This window comes from Gracilinanus agilis, chromosome 1 (assembly GCF_016433145.1).
Source record: "Gracilinanus agilis isolate LMUSP501 chromosome 1, AgileGrace, whole genome shotgun sequence".
NCBI classification, from domain to species: domain Eukaryota; kingdom Metazoa; phylum Chordata; class Mammalia; order Didelphimorphia; family Didelphidae; genus Gracilinanus; species Gracilinanus agilis.
The window spans coordinates 757,694,734-757,717,453 of record NC_058130.1 but is presented as its reverse complement, the minus strand read 5'-3'; the positions used below and the strand labels follow the sequence as shown (position 1 = coordinate 757,717,453).

The 22,720-nt window shown below is 40.6% G+C and overlaps 1 protein-coding gene across 1 annotated transcript in view; it reads right to left on the bottom strand.

The window, feature by feature from the left end:
* The window catches only part of PTPN11 (protein tyrosine phosphatase non-receptor type 11), a 51,207-nt gene that overhangs the window by 20,255 nt on the left and 8,232 nt on the right, over positions 1 to 22,720 (bottom strand). Inside the window, exons 4-9 of the mRNA XM_044685429.1 lie at positions 21,186 to 21,378; positions 19,919 to 20,035; positions 18,976 to 19,089; positions 6,537 to 6,633; positions 4,216 to 4,295; positions 3,922 to 4,080 (exon numbers count right to left, since the gene is read on the bottom strand). Coding sequence (XP_044541364.1) covers positions 3,922 to 4,080; positions 4,216 to 4,295; positions 6,537 to 6,633; positions 18,976 to 19,089; positions 19,919 to 20,035; positions 21,186 to 21,378 — 760 coding nt within the window. The remainder of the gene's footprint in view (positions 1 to 3,921; positions 4,081 to 4,215; positions 4,296 to 6,536; positions 6,634 to 18,975; positions 19,090 to 19,918; positions 20,036 to 21,185; positions 21,379 to 22,720) is intronic.

Sequence of the window (22,720 nt, the reverse complement as noted above, 5' to 3'; positions counted from 1 at the left end):
CTATATATGCACTTGGAAATAGAAATACCTCTACTAGGTATATACTCCAAAGAGGTTTTTTTAAAAAAGAAGGACCTAAATTTACAAAAATATTTATGGCAACTTTTTGTAGCACCGAAGAACTAGACACAAAGATGGTGCTCGTTAATTTGAGAATGGGTGAACAAATTACAGCATACTAATGTAATTGGAAGGGAAGAGACATTTATCAAGCACTCACCATGTGCCAAGCACTTTATAAATCTTATCTCATTTGATAAATAATCCTAGGAGGTAGGTAGTATTATTGTTCCCACCCCCTTTTTAATAGGTGAGGAAACTGAGGCAAAGGTTAAGTGACTTGCCCAGGATCACACAAATGTTAAGTGTATGAGGCTGAGTTTGAATTTCGGTCTTTCTGATTCCAGACCCAGCATTCTATTACTATGCCACCTAGCTACCTCTAAGGTAATATTGTATCTTAAGAAATAATAAGGGGGGCAGCTGGGTAGGCTCAGTGGATTGAGAGTCAGGCCTAGAGACAGGAGGTCCTAGGTTCAAATTTAGTCTCAGACACTTCCCAGCTGGGAAATATTCTAAATAAAAAAATTTTTTAAAGTAAAAAGGGGAGGGAAGAAGGAAGGGTGGAAAGAAAAAAAATAAATGCTCATTAATTATAAAATAAAATGAAAACAAAAGAACTAAAAAGACTTGGCAACTAAATGATCATGGAAAAGAGAACATTGAGAATTTTTGTTCAAGGGACTGGGAAAACAGTGATGCCATCACTATGGTAAAGATCTGATGAAGGAAGGTGAGGTCAGTTTGGGAAAACACTGGCTTTAAAAGAGTAAGAGGTAGCTGTGTCCAGCAAGCAATTATAAACATGAGTCCCGAGCTGAGGCAGGGAAAGATAGAGCCTCAGGATTCGACAAGATGACTAAAAGAGTGTGTTGTGAAAAGGGATGGCAAATGACAGAATCTTGGAGGATCATCCATAATTGAAGGATTAGGGAAAGAATGAGGAGAAGGAGAGAAGGGAAAGAGAGAAAAAAGCCAACTGAAATAATGAAGTAAAGTTGAGTTGGGCTGAGGGGAATGGAGGAAGCTGCTTTTTTAGCATAGTTTTCTTATAATGAATAATAGCAGAGAGACAATAATAATTATTATTATCATCCAGCATTCAAACAGGAATCCAATGCATGTTTATGTTTTTTATATGCCAAGAAAACAAAATGAGATATATATAAATGTATATATATTAACCAGATTGAGAGAATCACCCAGCAACAATTTGGTTTCCTATCAAACATTATCTGCCTATCACTTTGTTAAGAAAGAGAACATAAAATGTAGAAGTAGATAGGCTTCTCAAATTATCCAGTGCATTTTCATATCGGCGTGGAATTTTGCTCCAGATGTTTCCTGTGCCTTGTCTAACCCTAGTGTGAATAACTCCTATTTTCTATGTTTTAAAAAACTAAATAAGATAGGAAAGAAATGCTCCCTACCCAAACTTCCCTGACAACTTGGGGATATAGCATCTACTATATATGTCACCACCAAAGAGACACTTCCCTGGCCCACGCCCACTTCAGGGAGTCAAAGGTAGCCAAATTCCCCATAGCTACTGACTTCAAAAATAGGCAGAATGAAAAAGATAGCACCCAAAAAATGTTCCTTGCTAGCAACAAGGAGAGCTTTTATGCTAAACAAGGGATGTGCTCCTAGTCATTTGCAATCAATTCTGGAAACGAACTCTCTTTTTTGTACTATTTCTTTTTCCTGCAGCATCCCAAGCTCCAATCCACTTCCTACAACTCCTAAAAGCACAAACGATAAGGAGATATCTGCCTTCTCAATGAGTCACAGTAATTTTCAGTTAAACAACTGCCATTGAGAGAATTGCAAGTATAAGACACCCAAAGAGTTCCAAGATTCATGTTTTAAATGACCACAGTGGGATGGAATATGGGCCAAGGGGCTAATGGAAGTCCTAAGAATTGATTCTTTAGCATGGTCTGTTTCTTATGGCTTTTCAATTCAAAGCTCAGCCTTCCCTTAAGCACAATTCTGATCTGAGTTTATTTTTGACAGACTCTATACAGTCTTGATGTTCCCCAAGTAAACTATTCTCCTACTCCTGATTATATCCAGTGCAGTCACTGGTCAATTAATTCCAATGTCAGCTCTTGGTCATTCCTGAAAACAGAAAACTCTACAGAAGGTGAGAAGACAAAATTATTACCCTGGAGAGCAAACTCTGGCAGACTGCCAGATACCACTGGGACCCTCTGCAAATTAATGCTGAAGTGAAGGGTTGTGGCCATTTGAATGTTTTTAAATGAAAACAAGGAGAGGAATGTTATCTGTTATCTTTCTGTTATCTTTTATTGCAGCACAAAATCATTCCAAAATGAAACACCTGACTCCTTCTCCAACACATTAGGCCAGGGGTCGGCAACATATGGCTCTTTTGAGGGCCAGATATGGCTCTTTCTGCAGGAGCCATAAAGTCCATTTTTTTTCAGGCGCTGTTACAGGAGCCGCACTGTGAACACTGTACGGTTCTCATGAAATAACATTTTAAAAAATGTGGCGTTTATGGCTCTCACGGCCAAAAAGGTTGCTGACCCCTGCACTAGGCCAACAAGTAGGTGGGGAAGATATGGAAAGTAGGGTGTAATTACAAGAGCAGCCTAATTCTAAGGATAAAAAGAAAGAAGGGGAGAGAGTGTATGGCCAGAAGTACACTGATACTGGGTGAGGAAGAGCCAATACAATACACCTCACCCATCTCATCTGCTTGAGACAGCTCTTCAGAGAGGAAATCAAACCAATTACTCTGAAACCATCATAGCTCTTTTCCCTTCACAGCAGCACGTCCTTCAAGGACAGGCAGGAACCTGCATTTGCACTCAGGCATGAGCCTAGATGAACAGCAGACCCCAAGGGAGGGAGTCCTAGGCCTCAGAGTCACCCCTTCAGGCCCAGGAAGCTCAAAAGAGAGCACGCTCTCAGACTTATGAAAGCACTTCAAGGTTGGCAATAATCAAATCTGTGTTCCACATAATAAATCCAAGGATAATTAATGATACCGCGGTTCCCTTTGGGAGAAAGATGTTAAATTTTCATTGTACATAAGCCTCATCACAGAGGTCTTTAATGCCATGCTGTAAGTAGCAAACTTATATAATGGACTTTACAAGAAAAAAGCAATCTTCCAGTTCTCTACCATACTAATATAAAAATGACCTGCAGAATGACAACCACAGTTCATGTGTTCTAATACCCCTGCTACAAGGTTCAAGTTACAAGGATCTTTTTATCCAGAAGCCAAATATCACCTATCCAAGCAATGGTTTAATCTCTTTTGTATAGCCATGACTGCTACAAAAGTGAAAATTCAGAGAGAAATCAGTGAAAATTAAAAGAAAAATTTCCACCTTAAACACAGTAATGAAAACATAGTATCCTTGATGATGTTTATGTGATCAGTGTTAACCAAATGAGACCTGAGTCACCTGACAGAATCAGGTGATCTTCAAAAATGTCATCTCCTCATCAATAGATCAGTTCCATAAAAGCTCATGTTTGTTATGTTATTTGTTATATGAGTTTGTTATATACTCCCAGAGTGGTAAATGGTTTAAATCTTCCAAGAGTCTCAAAATACTTCAAAATAGGAAGGAAGGACGGAAGGACGGAAGGACGGAAGGAAGGAAGGAAGGAAGAAAGGAAGGAAGGAAGAAAAAAAAACTTGATTCACTGTAATCACCACTGGGACCAGGAGCCTACAGGCCTGTGTCAGATTCCCAACTGCATCACTAAGTGCCAGCTAGGTAGCCCTGAAACAAGTCTTCTGCCGTTATAGACTTTTCCCCCTAGGGCCTCCAAGGTCTTGGCTCTCCCCAAAATACTCCAGCCCATCTAATAGCCTACCTTCCCTCTCTCTACTTCTTTCGTCGTCATGACAATAACTCGTGAATTCTCCTGGAACACCATTCTCCAGAAATCGTTCACTGTGTTCTGTAGACAGCCTTGTGTTGCAATATAACTCTTTTTGGGTTTTGAATTGTTGCACTTGGTCTCAAATTCAGGCTAGAAATCAAAACAAATGTGCCTTAAACAATGACAAGTTTCTACCTGGAAGTAATTTTTCTAGATGAAAGGAAGAAAAAATACAAACATTGGTTGCCCATATCCACAACTTCAGAGTGCAATCTCAGAGCTTACCATGATAATATTTGCATTAATGTAATCTGAAACCGGTTCATTTGGATCCCCATCATGTAGGACGACCCTGGTATGATCAACTAGAGAGAGATACCACAAAATCATTAATGCCATTTTGACAAGGTTCACTAACTTATACAAAGAATTCCTGATTTGTCAAGCAGTTAATCCAAAATAAAATAAAAAAATCTGTTCCCTCTAGATAAAAAATATTATGGCAAGGGACCATCCCCACACTAAGAATAGTGAAACTAAACCTGAATCACTCATCAAGCTGCCCACGAGTTGGTTTTTTTAAATACATGAGATCAATAAATAAAACAGTATCAACCTAGAAGAGAGAAAGCCTAAGAGACTTCAAGTTGGGTTTTGTAAATACCAATTTAAAAAGCTATTTTAAACCTAATTCTTAGTAAAAATCTAAAACTGCAAAAGTTTGCCAGATTTTACTACAGTCCCCTAGACCAGCGATGGGCAAACTTTTTAAAGAGGGGCCAAAGGAAAGGAAATGCTTATCTGTCAGTCTGTTTCTAAGGCAACTCTTTGGAAGTTTCATTGTATTGTATCCTACTCATTGTATCCGTCAGATTAGGAATAAGGCCATGCTGCTGGATAGAACATTCAGGGGGCTGAATCTGGCCCTGGGGCTGTAGTTTGCCCATCACTGGTCTAGACATTTAAATAGTAAGAATGGTCATTCTCTTACCCAAAACAAACTCATCTTGAATGAGAGGCCAACCCTTTTAGGAAGGCTGGATTAAAAATCTAAAGTTCTACCCTGCAATTCTACAGTTCCCTTCTTTTGCAGCTAACAAAAGGCACTAAAATCCACTAAGCAGAAGTAATGATATCTCTAGCCAAAGAAGGCAATGACTTGACTACAGTCACACAACAAATTGAGAGCAAATCTAGGGCTCACACTAACTTCCTATCCATTTCCTTTACCCTCACCCACACTCCCCGCCCTTCTCCTAGTAAACTTAGATGGAACAATGCAAAAAAAAAAAAAAAAAAAAAGTCACCTAGCCAGGACAGTGGAAGTAGGGGGACAGGAGGGGGTGTTGGAGTCAGAAAAACCCGAATTCAAATCTAGCCTCAGCCACTTACTAGCTGTGACCCCAGGTAAGTCACCTGACCCCATTTTCTTCCTAAAAAAATTAAACTTAGATTAATGAACAGCTAGGTAGATAGAAAGTGGATAGAAAGCCAGGCCAGAAGTTCAAATCTGGCCCCAAATATGTGTCATCCTGGGCAAGTCACTTAATCCCAATTGCCTTGCCCTTACCATTCTTCTACCTTGAAACCAATATGCAGTATTGATTCTAAGCAGAAGTTAAGTGTTAAAAAAAATATATCTTAGATGGAACAACTTTCTATGAGAACTAGCAAGGAACTTACTTTGATATCATAAGAATCCTTTCTTGGAAGAGTGTGGGGTACCCTTTACTGCCAGAAGGTTAGAGGATCTTCAAGGTCCCTTTCAGTTCTAAATCTTCTGGTCCCTTGGGGATCACTAACCCTGTACCCACCCCCTTAGTAGACTGTTGCATGAGTTATTGTGACTGAAAAAGAAAGTCCTCATCCAGTGGCCTCCCTGCTGTTCCTAGACTTCCTCTCTAAGCTGAACTCACCTGGTCCTTAGGGTAACAAACACCTGGTTCACATGGCTGGACCTTTTCATTTGGGAGAACCAGCCCAACCTTGGCACCTATAACTAAGCTACAGGGCTACTCTTCCATGCCATGATAAGATGGTCAGAAGCTGGCATCAATATGTACAATATACTCCTATAAGACAGGACATAACTATCTCAAGACTTTCCAAGATGTCCTCAATAGAGCTGGCAATGGCCTAGATTTCTGATTTCTTTTATTCCCCCCACACACACCCCAAGGGTTAACCCTGTCCCTACAAGAATTTGTGGTTTTAAAGAAGCTACCCCAGGAACAAACCCAATATCCTCTTCTAAGCAGAGTTCAAAAAGTTAAACTTTACTTCTCTGTGACCAACATAAACTACTCCAGGCAGTCAAACATTTAGGTCTCAGGCTTCAGCTTTCCTTTTACAGGGTCAGAACTAAACAACTGGTGAGATCTCTCCAACTCTCAATCAATGACAGTACTAGAAACATGGGAGTTCAGTGAACAAATGTGTTTTTTTTTTTCAGTAAATCTGGTCATTACAGATTCTGTTTACAATTAAAGATTAAGGATTCTAAGCTGTTGAGATGGGCACAAAGGCACTATCTCTCCAGCATTAACAGGAAAAAGCAAAATTGCTGGAAGTAACTATTAATGTAAATGTGGACGATTGATACTTACAGGGTAAAATGTTCTTATATCTGTTTTTGTTTTTATTTTCTGGCCGTTGACCTTCTTTACGACTATAGAGGAGCTTGCATTCCTGCTGTTGGAGAGTCTGGATAAAAATGACAGAAACTGATGTTAGAAATTCAAAAATATTCCTGAACCACCTGTGCTAGGAAATCAAGAAGATAAAAACAAGTAGAATACAGTCAAAACAAAGGGATGGGTATTGCTATAGGCTCTTGAGGTTTCCTATAACTTCATAATGTCTCCAATGTTTCTAATTTTTATTCCCCTCTTTTCCTATAGTCTACCATATGCAATATAAACCTCCTCAAGAAAACTCAAAGAAAATTTGAAGCAGGCAGGGAAGGAGGGAAGGCAGAAGACAAACTTCATACAAAAAAAAAAGGAGGAACAACATGAGGAAGGAGGGATGAAGGAAAAGAAAAAGAGTGGAACAAAGAGAAAGAAAGAGAGAGTACCCATGCATGGGTGTTTATTAAGTAGTAAATATGCACTGGGCATACAAACCAGCCATTCCTGGAGGTGACCAAAGAAGAAAAGACTTGCACATCCCATAAATGAAGACCAAGAATAGCAGAATTCCTTTAAACAATCCACCAGACACATGACTTAGGTTACAAACTCTTTAAGGGTGGTGGTTGGTAATGAGTGTCATCCAAATAATTCCAAATGGTTTCTTATGCTCTGAGTTTAGGGAGAAGCTATTTCTTGGTGCCTTTTGAGCATGGATAGCTCATTATTAGCATTTTGTTGCCTATCTTTACCAGATATATACCCCTAAGAATAATCGATGAATGCCCACATAAACACTTTCTCAAACCCAGAGAGTTGAATATAGACAAAGGTCTGTACAAAAAAATAATAGCTAACTTACATAGTACCTACTATGTGCCAGGCGCTGTGTTAAGTGCTTTACAATTATTATCTCACTTGATCCTCACAACCACTCTGACAGTTAGATGCTATTATTGCCCTCATTTTCCAGATGCAAAAAGAGGTCAAGCAACTTGCCCAGGGTAACAAGCTAGTAAGTACAGTGTCTGAGGCTAGATTTGAACACAAGATTGATTACCTAACTCTAGGCTGAAAAAGCTGCCCAGAAAAGACAATAATAAAAGAAAGAGAAGGGGCAGCTGGGTAGCTCAGTGGATTGAGAGCCAGGACTACAGACAGGAGGTCCTAGGTTCAAATCTCAGACACTTCCTAGCTGTGTGACCCTGGGCAAGTCCCTTAACCCCCCATTGCCTTAGTTCTTACTGCTCTTCTGCCTTGGAACCCTTACTTAGTATTGATTCTAAGATGGAAGGTAAGGGTTTAAAAAAATAAAGGAAAGAGAAACTGCAGTGCCATCAAAGTCCCTATGATACTTTTCTGGGAAAGGAGACCAAGAAGGAAAGAAGATAGGGAGAGTATGAGAGATCAGAAAAGAGAAGGAGACTGGATAGGAGGAAAAGGGGCAATAAGGTGGGCTAAAAGACAGGTCCCCAGGCAGGTTTCACTTGATGTAGAATAAAATGTGCCTCACTGGGGTACCATAAATGGCAAATAATGGTCAAATTAGTACTAAAAAAGACATGAAGAGGGGGCAAAAAAAAAAAACAATGAATTCTGAATACCTAAGTGATTTGTCACCAAGAAATTTCCCCAGAGAGAGCAAAAGGCTGCATTTCACATAATAATTAAATTCCCATTTTATTACTTTGAATTTCACAGAGAAGTATAAACCCTAAGTTTGAATGGGTGTTTAAATCTTAGTTTCCAAATGCAATATTCGACCTTGAGAAGGCAGCTCATAACACAAGTAATTTAGCTGGTTAAAACTTGAAACAGAAAGTACATTTAATGCAGAAGTTTTACAGTGAAAAGGTCACTGAAATCCAAAAATGATTCTAGATTAAGTATTGAAGGTCATTTAATGCCTCACAACTACTCTTCTCTGAACTCTTGGTCAGTCAATACTGCCACATTCTGGAAAAGGTTCCATCTGGACTTGGGACTCAATGCTCAAAGAATTCAAACTTGGATTAGAGCAATTACTTCAAATACCACTAAATAAGCAAGAATAAAAAACACAAAAGTTTGTCCAAAATAATCAGCTCCTTGGCCCAGAACCAAACTCTGGCGATTTAAAAAGCAAGTTTCACTTCAAGAATTCCCTTTGGGATGATGCTAGCATCATCCGATCAAAAGTACAACATAGTCCCATAAGCAGAGACAGTAGTAATTCCTCAGCAAAGCTTCTAAAAACTGAGGAAACAAAGGGTAGTAGGATAAGCCTAGGAGATGAAGAAAAGTCTAGAGAAGCCTGGAGCAGCTGAGAAACCCAGGGGGACCGAGCATCTGGCTTCTTGGAGTCGGGAAGTTCTACATTCAAATCTGGTCTCAGACACTCTATTAGCTGTGGGGCAATAGCCAAGTCAGTTGACCTCTGTTTGCCGCAGTTTCTTCGAATATAAAATGGTGATAATAGCATTTACCTCTCAGGGTTGTTGTGAGGGTCAAATGAGATCACAATTGTACAACCTAAGGCACAGTGCCTGGCACATAGTAGGCACTATATAAATGTCAGCTATTATTATGATGTTCCCTTGTGGGCACACTGATAATGATCAGAGGTGCCAACACTAGCCTCAAAGAATACCTTCTGTTATCTCAGACAGATGCCAACTTTAAGGACAAAAACCTTTACGATACTTGTAGAGAATACAAGAACAATTGACAACCAAACTAAGACCTCGATCATGGGAAATTTTGGTCAGTCCTCCATTCAGGCTGGCAATCCCTACCTCTCTGATTCAGCCCCTATCATTCTCTTCTTGATGGCAGACTGTGTATTCTAATAACCTACTGTCGGAGACTCTCCTTTACCCTGAGAGGACAATATAAAGGACAGGCGAGGGACCTTTTATCATGAGCACAGTGAGAAGCTAATTACTGGATGGCTGGCAGCTGTCTGAGACTAATCATGAATAATACCGTGTCTCTTCCTCAGCTCCCTTCATCTGAGGATCTCAATATACTTGGCAAACATGAATCCATCCTCATCACACCCCAGAGACATGATCTAACATAACAAGTCTCAGTTTCCACCAGAAAAAGTGAAGCAGCGACAAGGCAACTTGTCCAGTCAGACTGAAAATTTCTTGACTTTCAAACCACCACCCCACCCCATCAGAGCACAAGCCTTTATCCAGACTATAATGGGCCACCTGGATTATTAACAAGAACCAGGATGGCTGCTACATTCCTAGTCTAAACTCTCACTATGACCAACCATCTTATACTAACCCATCCTTTCTCCATTTATAAAAGTTACTAATGTCCTGTCAAGTTGAATGTTATTTATTGCCAATGTGTTATTTGCATTCTCTCCTACATCTCCCTCACCCTCCAAAGAACCCCACAGGAGGGATGCTAATGATAAGAGGAACAGAAATGAGGCATTCAACAAAAGAGAGAGAAAAAGGCAAGAAAGAATCTGCAAACCAGATCATTTGACCCTGACTAACTGAGAGCAAAAAGCACAAAAGGGAATTTGACCTAGAACCAAAAGGCTTACAATTACCCCTTAACAAGATCCATAAACAAGCTGGATAAAAGCCTCATCTAAGAAAGGCATTTACGAGGAACTACGAAGGCATGTTCTTTTAGCAGTCCACCAGAGAGGGCAATAAGGTGATCAATCATATTACTAGAGAAAGAGAACAGAACAAGACAGGAAGGCAAACAAATTGAGGGAGCTGGCAGAGTGTGCCATGAGAGCCTCCCAAGGACAAGTTCTCTCTCCTGGACAGCCTGTCCTTCACTGGCCAAACCAAAGTACTGAATGGCAATGACCATTCAGAAAAAGCTGAATCATACCGATTTTTCATTGTTAAAGATAAGGCCACTCCCTCCCTCCCCCAGAGAAAAGCCTGAGGGGTTCCTCACCAACCCCTACCTGCTGCTACTACTGCCAAAGAGGAAGAGGGCCCTGAGAAAGTCTGTCTGACAAGCTGTCACTCTGATTTCAATACCCAGAATAATAATGACAACAGGGGTAACCATCTGGCAGTGTCCAAAGCCAAGCTTTCTACCTGATCTGAATGACTTCACTTTCCCTTTGGCATTGTCCTCTACTCAAGGGAACATGACAACTCTTTATCCGATTCTCCCTCTTGGTAACACTGCAATGCTCAAAACAACAGGACACAGAAACAGCAACAGCTTCTAGAAGTTACATGGCACCACTCTATCCCTTTGTCAGTACATGGACTCCTGAATGTTCTTGCTAGACTAATCTCAAGATTACCAATGACTCAGGTCAACAAATAAGGCCAGGCATTTCTGGAACACCTACTATGTGTTCAAGTACAAAAGTATAAGACACAGTCTCTCCCTCAGGAAGCTTACAATCTAATTAGAGAGAAGATTCCCCATACAAGAGAACATACAATTAAGTCAAACTGAGATATGTAGTTATAGTGCCCATCTGTTATAAGCAGTCACAGAACAGGGGCATCGGTGAGAGCAAGAGTAGATCAAAAGAGTAAAGGCCTCTAGGAAGAGTTGAAATGTGAACTGGTTGTTAAAGAATGGGTAGGACTCAGTTGGGCATGAGAAGACAAGGTATTTTAAGAGGGGCAGAAATGAACGTGGCCAAACCTGACAAACAGCCAGGAAACTGTTCTGATGAAAGTGAGGGATAAACCCTGAGTAGTTAAGACTGGAATGGACTGGACAGGCGAGGCAGAATCCAATGGTGGAAAGCCTTGACTGCAAGACAAAGTATAGACATACTGTGGCACTAACCTAGGACTCACAAAACATTACTGAGCAGTAAGGAGTGGCATGATGGGAGTAGTAGTTAAGGAAGAGGAGCCCAGATGGAGTAGGGGAAGAGATCAAAGTTACTGAGGCCAGACATATGACTATACATATCCACGTATGAAGCAAAGAAGACTGGGAAAAAATCATTATTGGGGGTAGTGCTACGAGATTCTGAAGAAATAAAAAGCAGGCAAGTTTTTTAAAAGGGATTAAGAGGATTAAAAAAAGATGACAGAGATCATCAGTTGGAAAAGGAAATTAATGAGTTCAATCTTGAACAAGTTGAGTTTGATGAGATGACATGATCCAAGTAGAAATGTCAAGAAGGCAAGGGGAAACAGAAAAGTAGTAATTAAGTAATTGGAAAGGAGCTGGCTATATAGACTGGAGAGTCAATCTTAAAGTATTTACTAAGTACCTACTTAATCAATCAATAAACATTTATTAAGCATCTACTATGTTCTAGGCACTGTGTTAAGTGCTGGGGATACAAAAAGAAGCAAAAGACAATCCCTGCCTTCATGGAACCTCCAATCTAATAGGAAAGACAATATGCAAACAAATATATATAAAGCACACTATCTACAGGATAAATAGGAAATAATTACTAGAAGAAAAGTACTAGAACTAAGAGGGGTTGGGAAAGGCTTCCTGCAAAATATAGGATTTATGTTGGGACTTATAGAAAGTCGTCGAAGTCAGTAAGTCAAGTTGAGGAAGGACAGCATTCTAGACAAGGAAGACAGTGAGAGAAAATGCCCAGAACCAGGAGACAGAATATCTTGTTCAGCAAACATTGGAGAAATCAATGTCACCAGATGGAAGGATACATGGCATGGAGTAAGATATAAAAAGACAGGAAAGTTGTGAAGGGCTTTGAATGCCAAGCAGAGAATTTTATATTTGATCTGTTGTAGGCAAATGTAAGGTAGGGAATAGAGATAAGGCTGAGAACTGAAGCTTGTGTGCAGAGATCCTGTCAACTCTTGGAAAACAGCTGCTTTGTATCAACTAGTGCCTTAAGACTGTGTCTGGGGGGACCAGTGACAGTGTGCCTGTCTCCTCAGTTAAAAGGTAGTTCCTGCATCATCAAGGACTCATCTGGACCAGGACCTCCAGTGCAGTGAGAAACCCCTGATCTCCAACTGGCCTGCAACCACCCTGATTCAGCCAGACTTCTGTCTGTGCTGATGGTAGACAAAGCCAGTCAGTCCAATCCACTTGATAGGTGGCGAAGACTTATTTAACTGTTAGTTAACCTTTCCCACACATCTTTCCTTTGTTACATTAAACAGTGTTTAGTGTTTGTATTTCCATGTGTGCTTCCCTCTCTAACACCAGCTAACCCAGGCTAGTCTAAGGAGGCAGTTGGAGAGAGTTAACTGTCATGCCTTAGCCTGTTACCCACTCCCTCCTAGCAGTGTCTTGTGTTTGAGTTTGTGGGTGTGTTTCCCTTATATTCCTGTGTGCTAGTCTGTTAACTTAACAACACATTCCCTCCATCACCCCAACTCCTCCTAGGCCAGTATTTGTCAGTTACTAAATACAGATCCCAGAAGCCACAGGGAGCCACTGGAGTTTAATGAGTAAGGAAGATGATACAGTCAGACCTGCATTATAAGAAAATGACTTTGGAGGCTGAATGGAGGGTGGCTGGGAGTAGAGAGACTTGAGGCATGAGCAGACTACTGCACTAGTCTCAGGGGTGAGATGATAAGAGCTTGTCCAAGGAAGAATAGTGGCAGTATCAGAGAAGAGGGTATATATTCAAGAGATGTTGTAAATTTGGACTCGGCAACACATTGGTTCTGGATGAAGAGAGAAAGGGAGTCCAGGAGAATACTTAGATTGTGAATGTAGGGCTCTAGGAGGACAAGGGTATATTCTCAGTAAGATGGAAATTAGAAAGAGGAGAGGATTTAGAGAGGGAAAGACAATTAATATAATTTTTGACATTTTGAATTTAAGAAATCTATTGAACCACCCAGTTTGAAATGTCTAACAGACAGCTAGAAATATAAAAGTGGAAGTCAGGAAAGAGATTGGATAAGCAGATTTGAAATCAATGATTTCATTCATCAGAGATGAATCCATAGAAGCTGATAGAGGGAGAAGAGAGGTCAGAGGAGAAGAGGGCCCTCGGGAATACTTATAGTTAATTGATGTGACTTGGATGAAGATCCAGAAAAAGAGTCTGGTCAGATAGGTAGGAGTGGAACCAGAAGAGAATAGTGTCCCACAAACCTAGAGATAAGAGAGCATCAAGAAGAGTGATCCACAGAGTCAAAGACTACAGAGAGGCCAAGAAGGATGACCACTGACAAAAATACATTAGACTTAGCATCAAGAGTTCACAAAGGGGACAAGCTAGGTAGCTCAGTGGACTGAGATCCAGGTCTAGAGATAGGAGGTCCTGGATTCTAATCTTTCCCCAGACACTTCCTAGCTGTGTGATCCTGAGCAAGTTGCCTAGTTCTGACCATTCTTTTGCCTTGATATCAATATGTGGTACTGATTCTAAGACAGACCATAAGTTTTTTTAAAAAGGAGTGGAATGAGGTCTGATGCCATATTGTATTAAGTTAGGAAGAATGAGGAGAAAGGAAGTAGAGGCATCATTTATAAATGGCCTTCTCAAGGAGTTTAGCCACAAAAAGGAGAAGATACAGGATGATAACCAGCAGGGACAGACCAATCAAGTGAGGGTTTTTTGAGGACGTGGGAGACATCAGCTTGTTTATAGGAAGTAGGGAAAGAAATGGTGGAAAAGAGGAAGACCAATGATAAGCACATGAGTAGGAACGAAGGCTATGAATGGTTATATAGTGAGACAGTCAATTAAGAGAGGTGTAAATGGATTGGTTTGCTGCAGTAGGGCCCAAATGACATTAGTAACATAAATTTGTAATGGATCCAATTGAGACAGTTTCATGATTTCCTCTGGCTTTATTCAGCAACACATGAGTAGCAATGAAAGCTGTGGATGGTTGGAGTAATCCAAGGCTGAGGCTTCACAGGGCAACAACACTGGTGACAGGTTGACGTAGCAAAAGACTCAAGAGAAGAGGACAGTATAGAGCTGAACTAGTTTACCAAAGAGTCAAGATGGAGAAGGGAGGAGAGTGGGGCCAATTCAAGGGATTGAAGGTGACAGTAAGATTAAAGAATAAAGATTGGGATTTCAAGGCAGAGGGAGAGGTAGAATGACTGAACAGATTGTGATAAGATAAGGTAATATCAAAGCTGAAAATGGTTTATTTGTGGGTGATGACAAGATCAAGGTTATAACCATCTTTGTGTGTATCTGAGTTAGGTTGAAGAAGCAGGTTATGAGAATTAGTAAATTTAGGACATGGATGCCCAAGGAAAGGTTTTCAATAGTGTGATCAGTGATGTCAGCCATAACAGGGACCACTGGACTTGGCAATAAAGAAGTCTCTGATGTCCTCTAAAAGAGCACTTTCAGCAAATGGTGAGAACATCTACCAAGAAAATCAAGAAAAAATGGAGGCAGCAAATAGAAAGCACTCATTTGAAAAACCTGGCTATAAAAACTGGCAGGAAATAGGCCAGTAGGTAGCATAGGCAGGGATAGGTGAAATGTGGGTATGTGGTTTTTTTTAAAGGATGAGAAGACCCATGTCTGACAATGAAAGAGAAGTGGCAAGAGAGGTGGAAGAAACCAAAGAACCTAACAGCATCTTAAAAATTTATATTCTTTGAAGCAATGACACACTGCTTTAGCTACTAAAAATAGTCCTGGAAGAGAAAGGACTGGCTGTTCTTTCAACAAAGTTATTGCCTCCTCTGAGGTGACAGTGGACACACAAAGGGAAAAATGATTCAAAGTAAAATGATCAGCAGGAGACCAGTAGATCATCCCAGGTCCACAGGGCTAATGTAGGCCTATACCTGCATGCAGATTGTAACTCTTCTTCATTTAAAGGCTATGTATGGGAACTCTGCTTACCTTGCGAATCTGGGATCTAGCTCTAGCCCACAGTTTGCCATCTATTATTTATTTCCCTCCTGGAAAACGTTTAAGTACTCAACTGGACCTCTTTTGGATTGGGGTGAGGGAGGCTGGAATTTCCAATGGAATGCCAATGCTCAGATGCTGGGGCCAATTCCTTCTAAAAACCACAAGAGTAGTTTATGACACAGTGGAAAAAAAGCAGCAAATTTGGGATCTGAAGACCTGGGTTCAAATTCTGACTGCTATTCCTAGCTATGTGACCTTGAGCAAGTTACTCTCTCTCAGACTAGGTTCTTAAACTATAAAATAGATAAGGGGGTCTTAACAGAGAATTTGTGAACTTTTAAAGAACTATTTTGATAATCCAATATAATTAGTTTCCTGTTTAATCCTTTGTATTTTATTTTCTGCATTTAAAACCATGAATCTGAGAAGGGATCGCTAGGCTTCATCAGACTGCTAAGGAGGTCCAGGACACAAAGTACGTTAAGAAGCCTGAACTAGATAGTGTTTAAGGACCTTTCCAGCTCTAAACGATCAAAGGATACTACCCACAGTTTAAATAAAACTGCATTATCACAAAAAGGAAACCCACAGATTGTCAAAGAAGGAAGCAGTAACTGTTATGGGAAATTAATAGGGGAGGGGGGGAGGATTCGAAAGCAAATACTAGTTTCTACTGGAGACATGTCAGTTATTAAACTCCTCAGAAGATTCTAAGACATCTCTTTAGCTGTCAGGGAAATGGCTGCAGTGCGCCAGGCCTGGGCAAACTAAAAACAGCTCCAGATCTGACTTAGAAATATCCCCCACTGGAGAAAACAAGGGACTTCAAAAACAAAATGAAATTGAGCTTTAAACCATCAAATTTCCCATGGAGACAAAAATGAGCGAACTAGAAAATCATAATGTCAATTAAAGAGCCTTTCCCCCAAAAGCCAGTGTTCTACAATGGCACAGTATGCAAACACAGCTCCTCAGCTCACACCCAGGCAGCTCCGCTCATGCTCCCCAGAAACCTCTGCAAATAGGAGGGTGTTCAAGGCCAAAGCAGGAAAGCCCTGCTCCCTGCCCACAACAAGGAACCCAAACTGGAGAGCAGGCACATCTACCCGAAAGAAAAGCCTATGCACAAGCTAAAGATTTAAGTACCAAGTTCTGGCCCCTTCTTCTCCCTTCTTCCAAACATTGGCATCCTTCAAATATGCTCAAGGAATCTGAAACCCCAGCAGACTATGTCTTTTATATAGCAGGCTACCTACAAAACTTTAGAACAGCTTTTGCCATTTAAAGTGAATCTTTCTTTAGAGTCACCCCAAAATGGGTAAAATCCAGACCATAACAATCAATGGATTAGTTTAAGAACTGCTTGTACCAAATGCAAGGTAGTACATGATTTAGGTCTGAAGACACCTCATATAACTTAAGTCAACAGGGAATAAATAGCAAATCAGGTAACTAAATCAGGAAAGATGGGCAATGCCAGAAGAAATCCAAAAATAACAAAGGGGTCTTTTATCCCCTTTGGTCATCTATCTTCCTAGCTTAAAGCTTGGACAATGAGGCAATGCACTCAAATCTCTGAACCAAGACCCCTGATAAGGAGAGAGGAGTAAAAAAGACAGGCTGATCTGCTCCTGAACAACTGGCTCCGCGGTTAGGGTGAAGGAAAGGAGGGGCCAGGCACCTTGTCTTCAGCTCAGCTCCCTAACAGACAATAGCAAGACTGGCGATTCCAGTTTGGGTCACAGCGCCCCCTGGCTGCTCAGGGTGAGAGAACTCTGTCCTCAGAAGGAACAAATGCCCTTTGAATGCAGTACTGGGCATGCATCTAATGCAGAATGGACAAAGACTCTGATTTAGTTCTTTCTGAAATAATCTGGACATCCCAGAATACCAAACGACAGTATCAAAATTTGCATCTGTGTTCATCCATCCAGAATGTGTCTCAGTCCTCTACCTAAGGGAAGGAGATGCTATGGCTCAACAGAAAAGTCAGTCTTGGAATCCTCGGTGCCTCCTCTTTGACCCCCAAATCCTTGAGAAAAATCAGCAACTTGCATTTGTTTCTGATGTGAGGGAAAGAAAAATGAAAGTACTTCAAAAGGCAGGCTCTTCTCCACCAGCCAGTGTCTAAAGAGCAAGTAATGTGTAAAAGCCATCTGGGGAAGCTGACTCTCCGTAACACACGCAGGGCTTTTCAGAGAACCAAGAGTCACCCATGGACACAAACAAGGCATGACTGTCAAGGTGAAATTAATGGCCACATTTGCATTTTATGAATCTGCTTCCTTTCAAAGACCATCACATCCCACTGGAAGAAGGGACAAATCTCTAATTTATCACCTTCCCCCACACAGCTAAGGTGAAGAGAAGGTAACTCCAGGAAGATGAAAACTCGGATCACTTTTCCTATTGGGCATACTCTAGCTCTCACCTCTAAGGAGCCCATTTTTCCTGTAATGATTTGTTTTGATCCCAGCCTCCACCCTTACCCACCCAGAGGAAGTGTTTAAAGCTTGGCTCTGAGCACAAGACCCAACTGAAACAGTGATGGCAAAAGCACCACCTAAAACAGGAGTGAGCAAGCAAATGAGCAGAGAAGAACAAACAACTGCAAATCTCCCCCCTTGCACCTGCAATGGGCCTGCCCTGTTGAGGCCGTGCTCAGCAGCCCTTTCAGAAGGCAATCATTGCATCTGTCACTGTCCTCTCGGAGGCCTGTCCCCTGGTTTTCATGATGACCGACAGAGTAGTCAGACCTAAAGTGGCTAAAGACAGGACCAGGAGGGCAAGACAAAAGTTCCAAGTCCAAATCTTGATATCATCATGAGAAACACAAACAAGATGATTCTTAACGACAAACTCTAGAGAGATCTGCCTCCTTTTCCTGATCACTGCCTTCACTAGCCAGGCTACTGCTTTGTCATCTTTCTTTCACTTTTGAGAAGTTCATAGTTACTTGAGGAGAAAATTGATGGTTATAATGAGTCATCTCATACCATTTTAAAATAAGTGGCAACTTTATAGCATAAAGACTGAAAACATGCTCAATGAAATCCAACACAATGAAAAAGAGACCCGAAGTCTGGAATCAGAACTAAGGTTCAAGGCCCAGCACTGCTCTGTACTATGGATGGCCTAGGCCAAGTCACTTCCCTTTTCTAAAACCTCAGTTCAATTCAATATAAGACTATGACCTACAGCCTCTGTATGACTTCTAGCTCACAACTATCTTTCATGCATCTTTTTTATTACAGAAGTGGAAGACACCAGGCTAGATTCATGGATGGAAAGTTGGTGAAGAACCTCCCTCAATCCAAGCAGGCTGGCATCTCCTGTACAACTTCCTAGTCTCAAGATCATAACTAACTGCTAGGAAACTGGAATCCAAAAGGAGAGTCTTTCTACTTCCTAAGACAGTCAAGTGAAGCTGCTGGCTTTCACCTTCAGTATCAACAACCACATCTACACTCACTCCCAAAATGGAGCACCCTTTCAACTTCAAGCAGCCCCCTCAACAAACTGCAGTATCAGTGGTAGGAAATTCAGAGCCCTTGATTCCTATGGTCAAATTTTAAACTCCAGATTCATTTCTCTCCCATATAAATGAACACCTGTTAAAAAAAAGTATTAACTTACCTCAAATTCTTCCCAAAACCCTTGTTTGACTTTATCTGTGGTCTCGGCTAATTTGCTTAATTCTCTCACCCGACTTTCAATCTCTGCAGCATTGATACGAGTTGTATTCAGAGGCTGATCAAGATAAAAAATGAAGAGAACATTAAAGAAGACTGCATGAATACCCCAAATGTCTCCTACATTACACAACAAAGTGGTTATCCAAGGAAATCAAAGGGGAGTCTAGAACATGTAACAATTCAGGGTTTCTATTCATCTCTGTGCATAAAATAAATCCCTATTCAATCTTGACACATACTTTCACATGGTGCCCAAAATATATAAGTTGCCTGCACACTTAAATATAGTTACTCTTTTGGGTACAATGGAAAGTAGGAGACAAGAGCAGAGTTCTAATCCTACCTCTTCCCTTTATTGTGTGACCTCGGGCCAGTCAGTCTCTGTCTGCAGAATGAGAGCACTGGACCAGGCAAGCCCTATGGCTGCTTCTCCAGTTCTAAGATTTTGCAACTCTGTGGACGGATATCACATTTGGCTAGAAGAAGTGCAATAATATTCACTACCAAGCAATAAGGGCATTTTCAACAATGATCCCTTCTAAGACTGAGAAGCTATCTGCTTCCTCTAAATAAAAATAAGTTAAACTTTCATGGTAGACCACAGAAAATTTTGGTATAAGGAAGCAGCTAAGTGGCTAGAACATCAAGCCTGGAGTTGGGAGGAGGACCTGGGTTCAAATCAGGCCTCAGACACTTACTAGCTGTATGAACCTGGGCAAGTCGCTTAACCCTATTTGCCTACCTGCCCTTGTCTTTCTGTCTTAAAGTTGTTACTAAGACATAAAGTAAGGGTTTAAAAAAACACCTGGTGCAAAATACTCTAAAAGCAGGCACTATGCACCCTAAAATAAGCACTTATCTTTTGGGGGCAGGGGGAAGTTTACCTGCTTGAGCTGTAGAACTGTACCCAAAGTTTCTACCATAGGGTTCTTCTTATAATGCTCCACAAGGTCTGTTAAAGAGTCAAACTTCTCTCCTCCACCAACATCATATTTCAGATCCTTCCAAGACAAATAATGGTGATTTCTAGCCACCCAAAGGCCTAGGATAGATAAGTCTTTCTTTCCAAAGGAGGTCAGAAGACATTCTTTATCAGAAAGGTCAAGATGAATCAGAAAACATACACAGAAAAAAGGCAACAATGACCAAGCAAGAGATGGCCCCAAGAGGAAATAGATGACTAGGCAATACAAAGAGCAGCTCTGTGAATAAATGTTAAAAATGTGCTAACCCACAAAAATGCCCTTCTCTTCGGATGGTACCCAAGGCTAAAGCAACGGTGAAAGGACCTATGCCTAGAAATGAGGGGTTGAAAAACAGAAAAAAGATGACCCTGTGAGTAGCTTTGTCTCAGATTCTTGTCAGTACAATAGTTAAGAGTTCAGGGCCTCCTGGCCTCCCTTCCCCCATCCAACTTACAGCCCTGCCCTGACCTAACCCTTCTACCCACAAAACATAAGTTTAAAAAAAAATGATTTTTCAACCACCTAGAAAGGAAGAACTTTAAGCTGCATGTCAGGAAATATTTTCTAACTAGGAGACCAGAAAAAAGGCTACTTGGGGGAATAACAAAAAGATGTTCAAGTTAACATTTTTAAAATGTAAATATTTGGGACTGCTGATTTTTTTCAAAAATGCAAAAGCCTTAGGACCATTTTTTATAGGGCACAATTTTATAAATAAAATTGCAAAAAAAATTGACCTCTCTGATAGGGCCAGCTCACCAGCACAAAGCAAAAACCTCTCAGATCAATTCCCATGACAGCCTTAATGCAGGAAATATATTGTAGAATAGCAAATGTAGTCAAAGCACAGACTGCGCCAATCCTAAGAAGTATCTGTGGCCATAAACTTTGGCAGCTGCGCCTAGGAGACAGACTTCAGATGCAATCAAACATAAACATATTAGAGATGCTGCAAGGAAAAAGATTCACTAGCACATGACTGCCAGGGATGAACTGAAAATAAAAAATATAATACAGTCTTGAAACAATAAATCAATTTTCATCAACAATACGGTGCAAGCACAGGAGCACTAGGCTAAATAAGCAACAAGGAGGCAACAAGGGGATACCCAGCTCCACCCTGTCATGGTAGGATGCAGCCCCAAGAAGATATTCTGACCAACCACAGGTTCACTTGGGGCTTTACCTGACAGCGAATCATGACGTGCGTCACTTTTGATTTGCCATCATTATTCTCGCCTTTATCGTCCCCCGTGCGGACAGAAAGAACAAAATCCCCAGGGTGGCTCTGGCTTTCCCTCACGAGGAAGCTTCCATGTTTTCCTTTCTCAGTTAATAATTTCTCTGCTTCTTTCCCAGAGAGGTGCCCATGAAACCACCTGAAATTTAAATAACACAAATAAATTTGGGGACTGTAATAGTTTTCCATCTTATTACACAAATTGCTTCCAACTATTATATTATATAAAGCAGAAGAATCCCTAAACACAATTAAAAAGATAGAGGCCTCAACTAGGCAGCTCCCAAGCTGGCAAGAGAAATGACAGAGTGGTCAAGACTTGAATGGTGCTTATCAAATTGCTTCAATTCAATTTAAATCAACAAACAATGAAATGCTTGTGTTCAAGGCCTTGTGCTGGGCCCAGGGATGTGAAAATGAGAAATGACAGAAGCCCTGTCCCAAAGAATGTTACAATCAAATGAAGAGGATTAGAGCAAGGGGACCCACACAGTGAGAATGGGAGGAAAAAGAGAAGGAAAATTCAACCAAAACCACCATAAACACACCAAAAATCTTCTAAAAAGTGCTAGAACTAAAATTATGTCAAGAAACAGATTTTGGGGTAAAAATATGAGTTTACTGATTCTATCAGGTTTATTGGTTAAGCCAGCATCATAACTGATAAAATGATATAGGTCTCCAAGGTGCTCTCACAACCAGAGATGATCCAAGCTGGATCAAGCAGCCTAAAAAATAGATTTTTAGGAACTTATTATTCAGTCCCTCCCTTGAACATCCCAAGACATCTTTAACTGGTGATGGCTAATTAAGGGTTGGTCTATCAACCTAACAACCCCTCCCCATCCCTACAAGTAGACAAGTCATGTAGAGTAACCAAATTCTGTTAAAAAGGAAGACATTCAAGTACTAGTCAATCTAATAAAAAAAAGGAAAGAAGAAAACCAAATTGACAGTATCAAAGATGAAAAGGGAGACCTCACCTCTAATGAAGAGGAAATTAAGGCAATCATTAAAAACTATTTTGCCCAATTATATGGCAATAAATATAACAATTTAGGAGATATGGATGAATACTTACAAAAATATAAACTGCCTAGATTAACAGCAGAAGAAATAGAATACCTAAATAATCCCATATCAGAAAAAGAAATTGAACAAGCCATCAAAGAACTCCCTAAGAAAAAATCGCCAGGGCCTGATGGATTCACAAGTGAATTCTATCAGACAATCAAAGAGCAACTAATCCCAATACTATACAAATTATTTGATATGATAAGCAAAGAAGGAGTCCTACCAAATTCCTTTTATGACACAAATATGGTACTGATTCCAAAGCCAGGGAGATCAAAAACAGAGAAAGAAAACTACAGACCAATCTCCCTAATGAACATAGATGCAAAAATCTTAAATAGAATACTAGCAAAGACACTCCAGCAAGTAATTAAGAAGATCATCCACCACGATCAGGTGGGATTTAT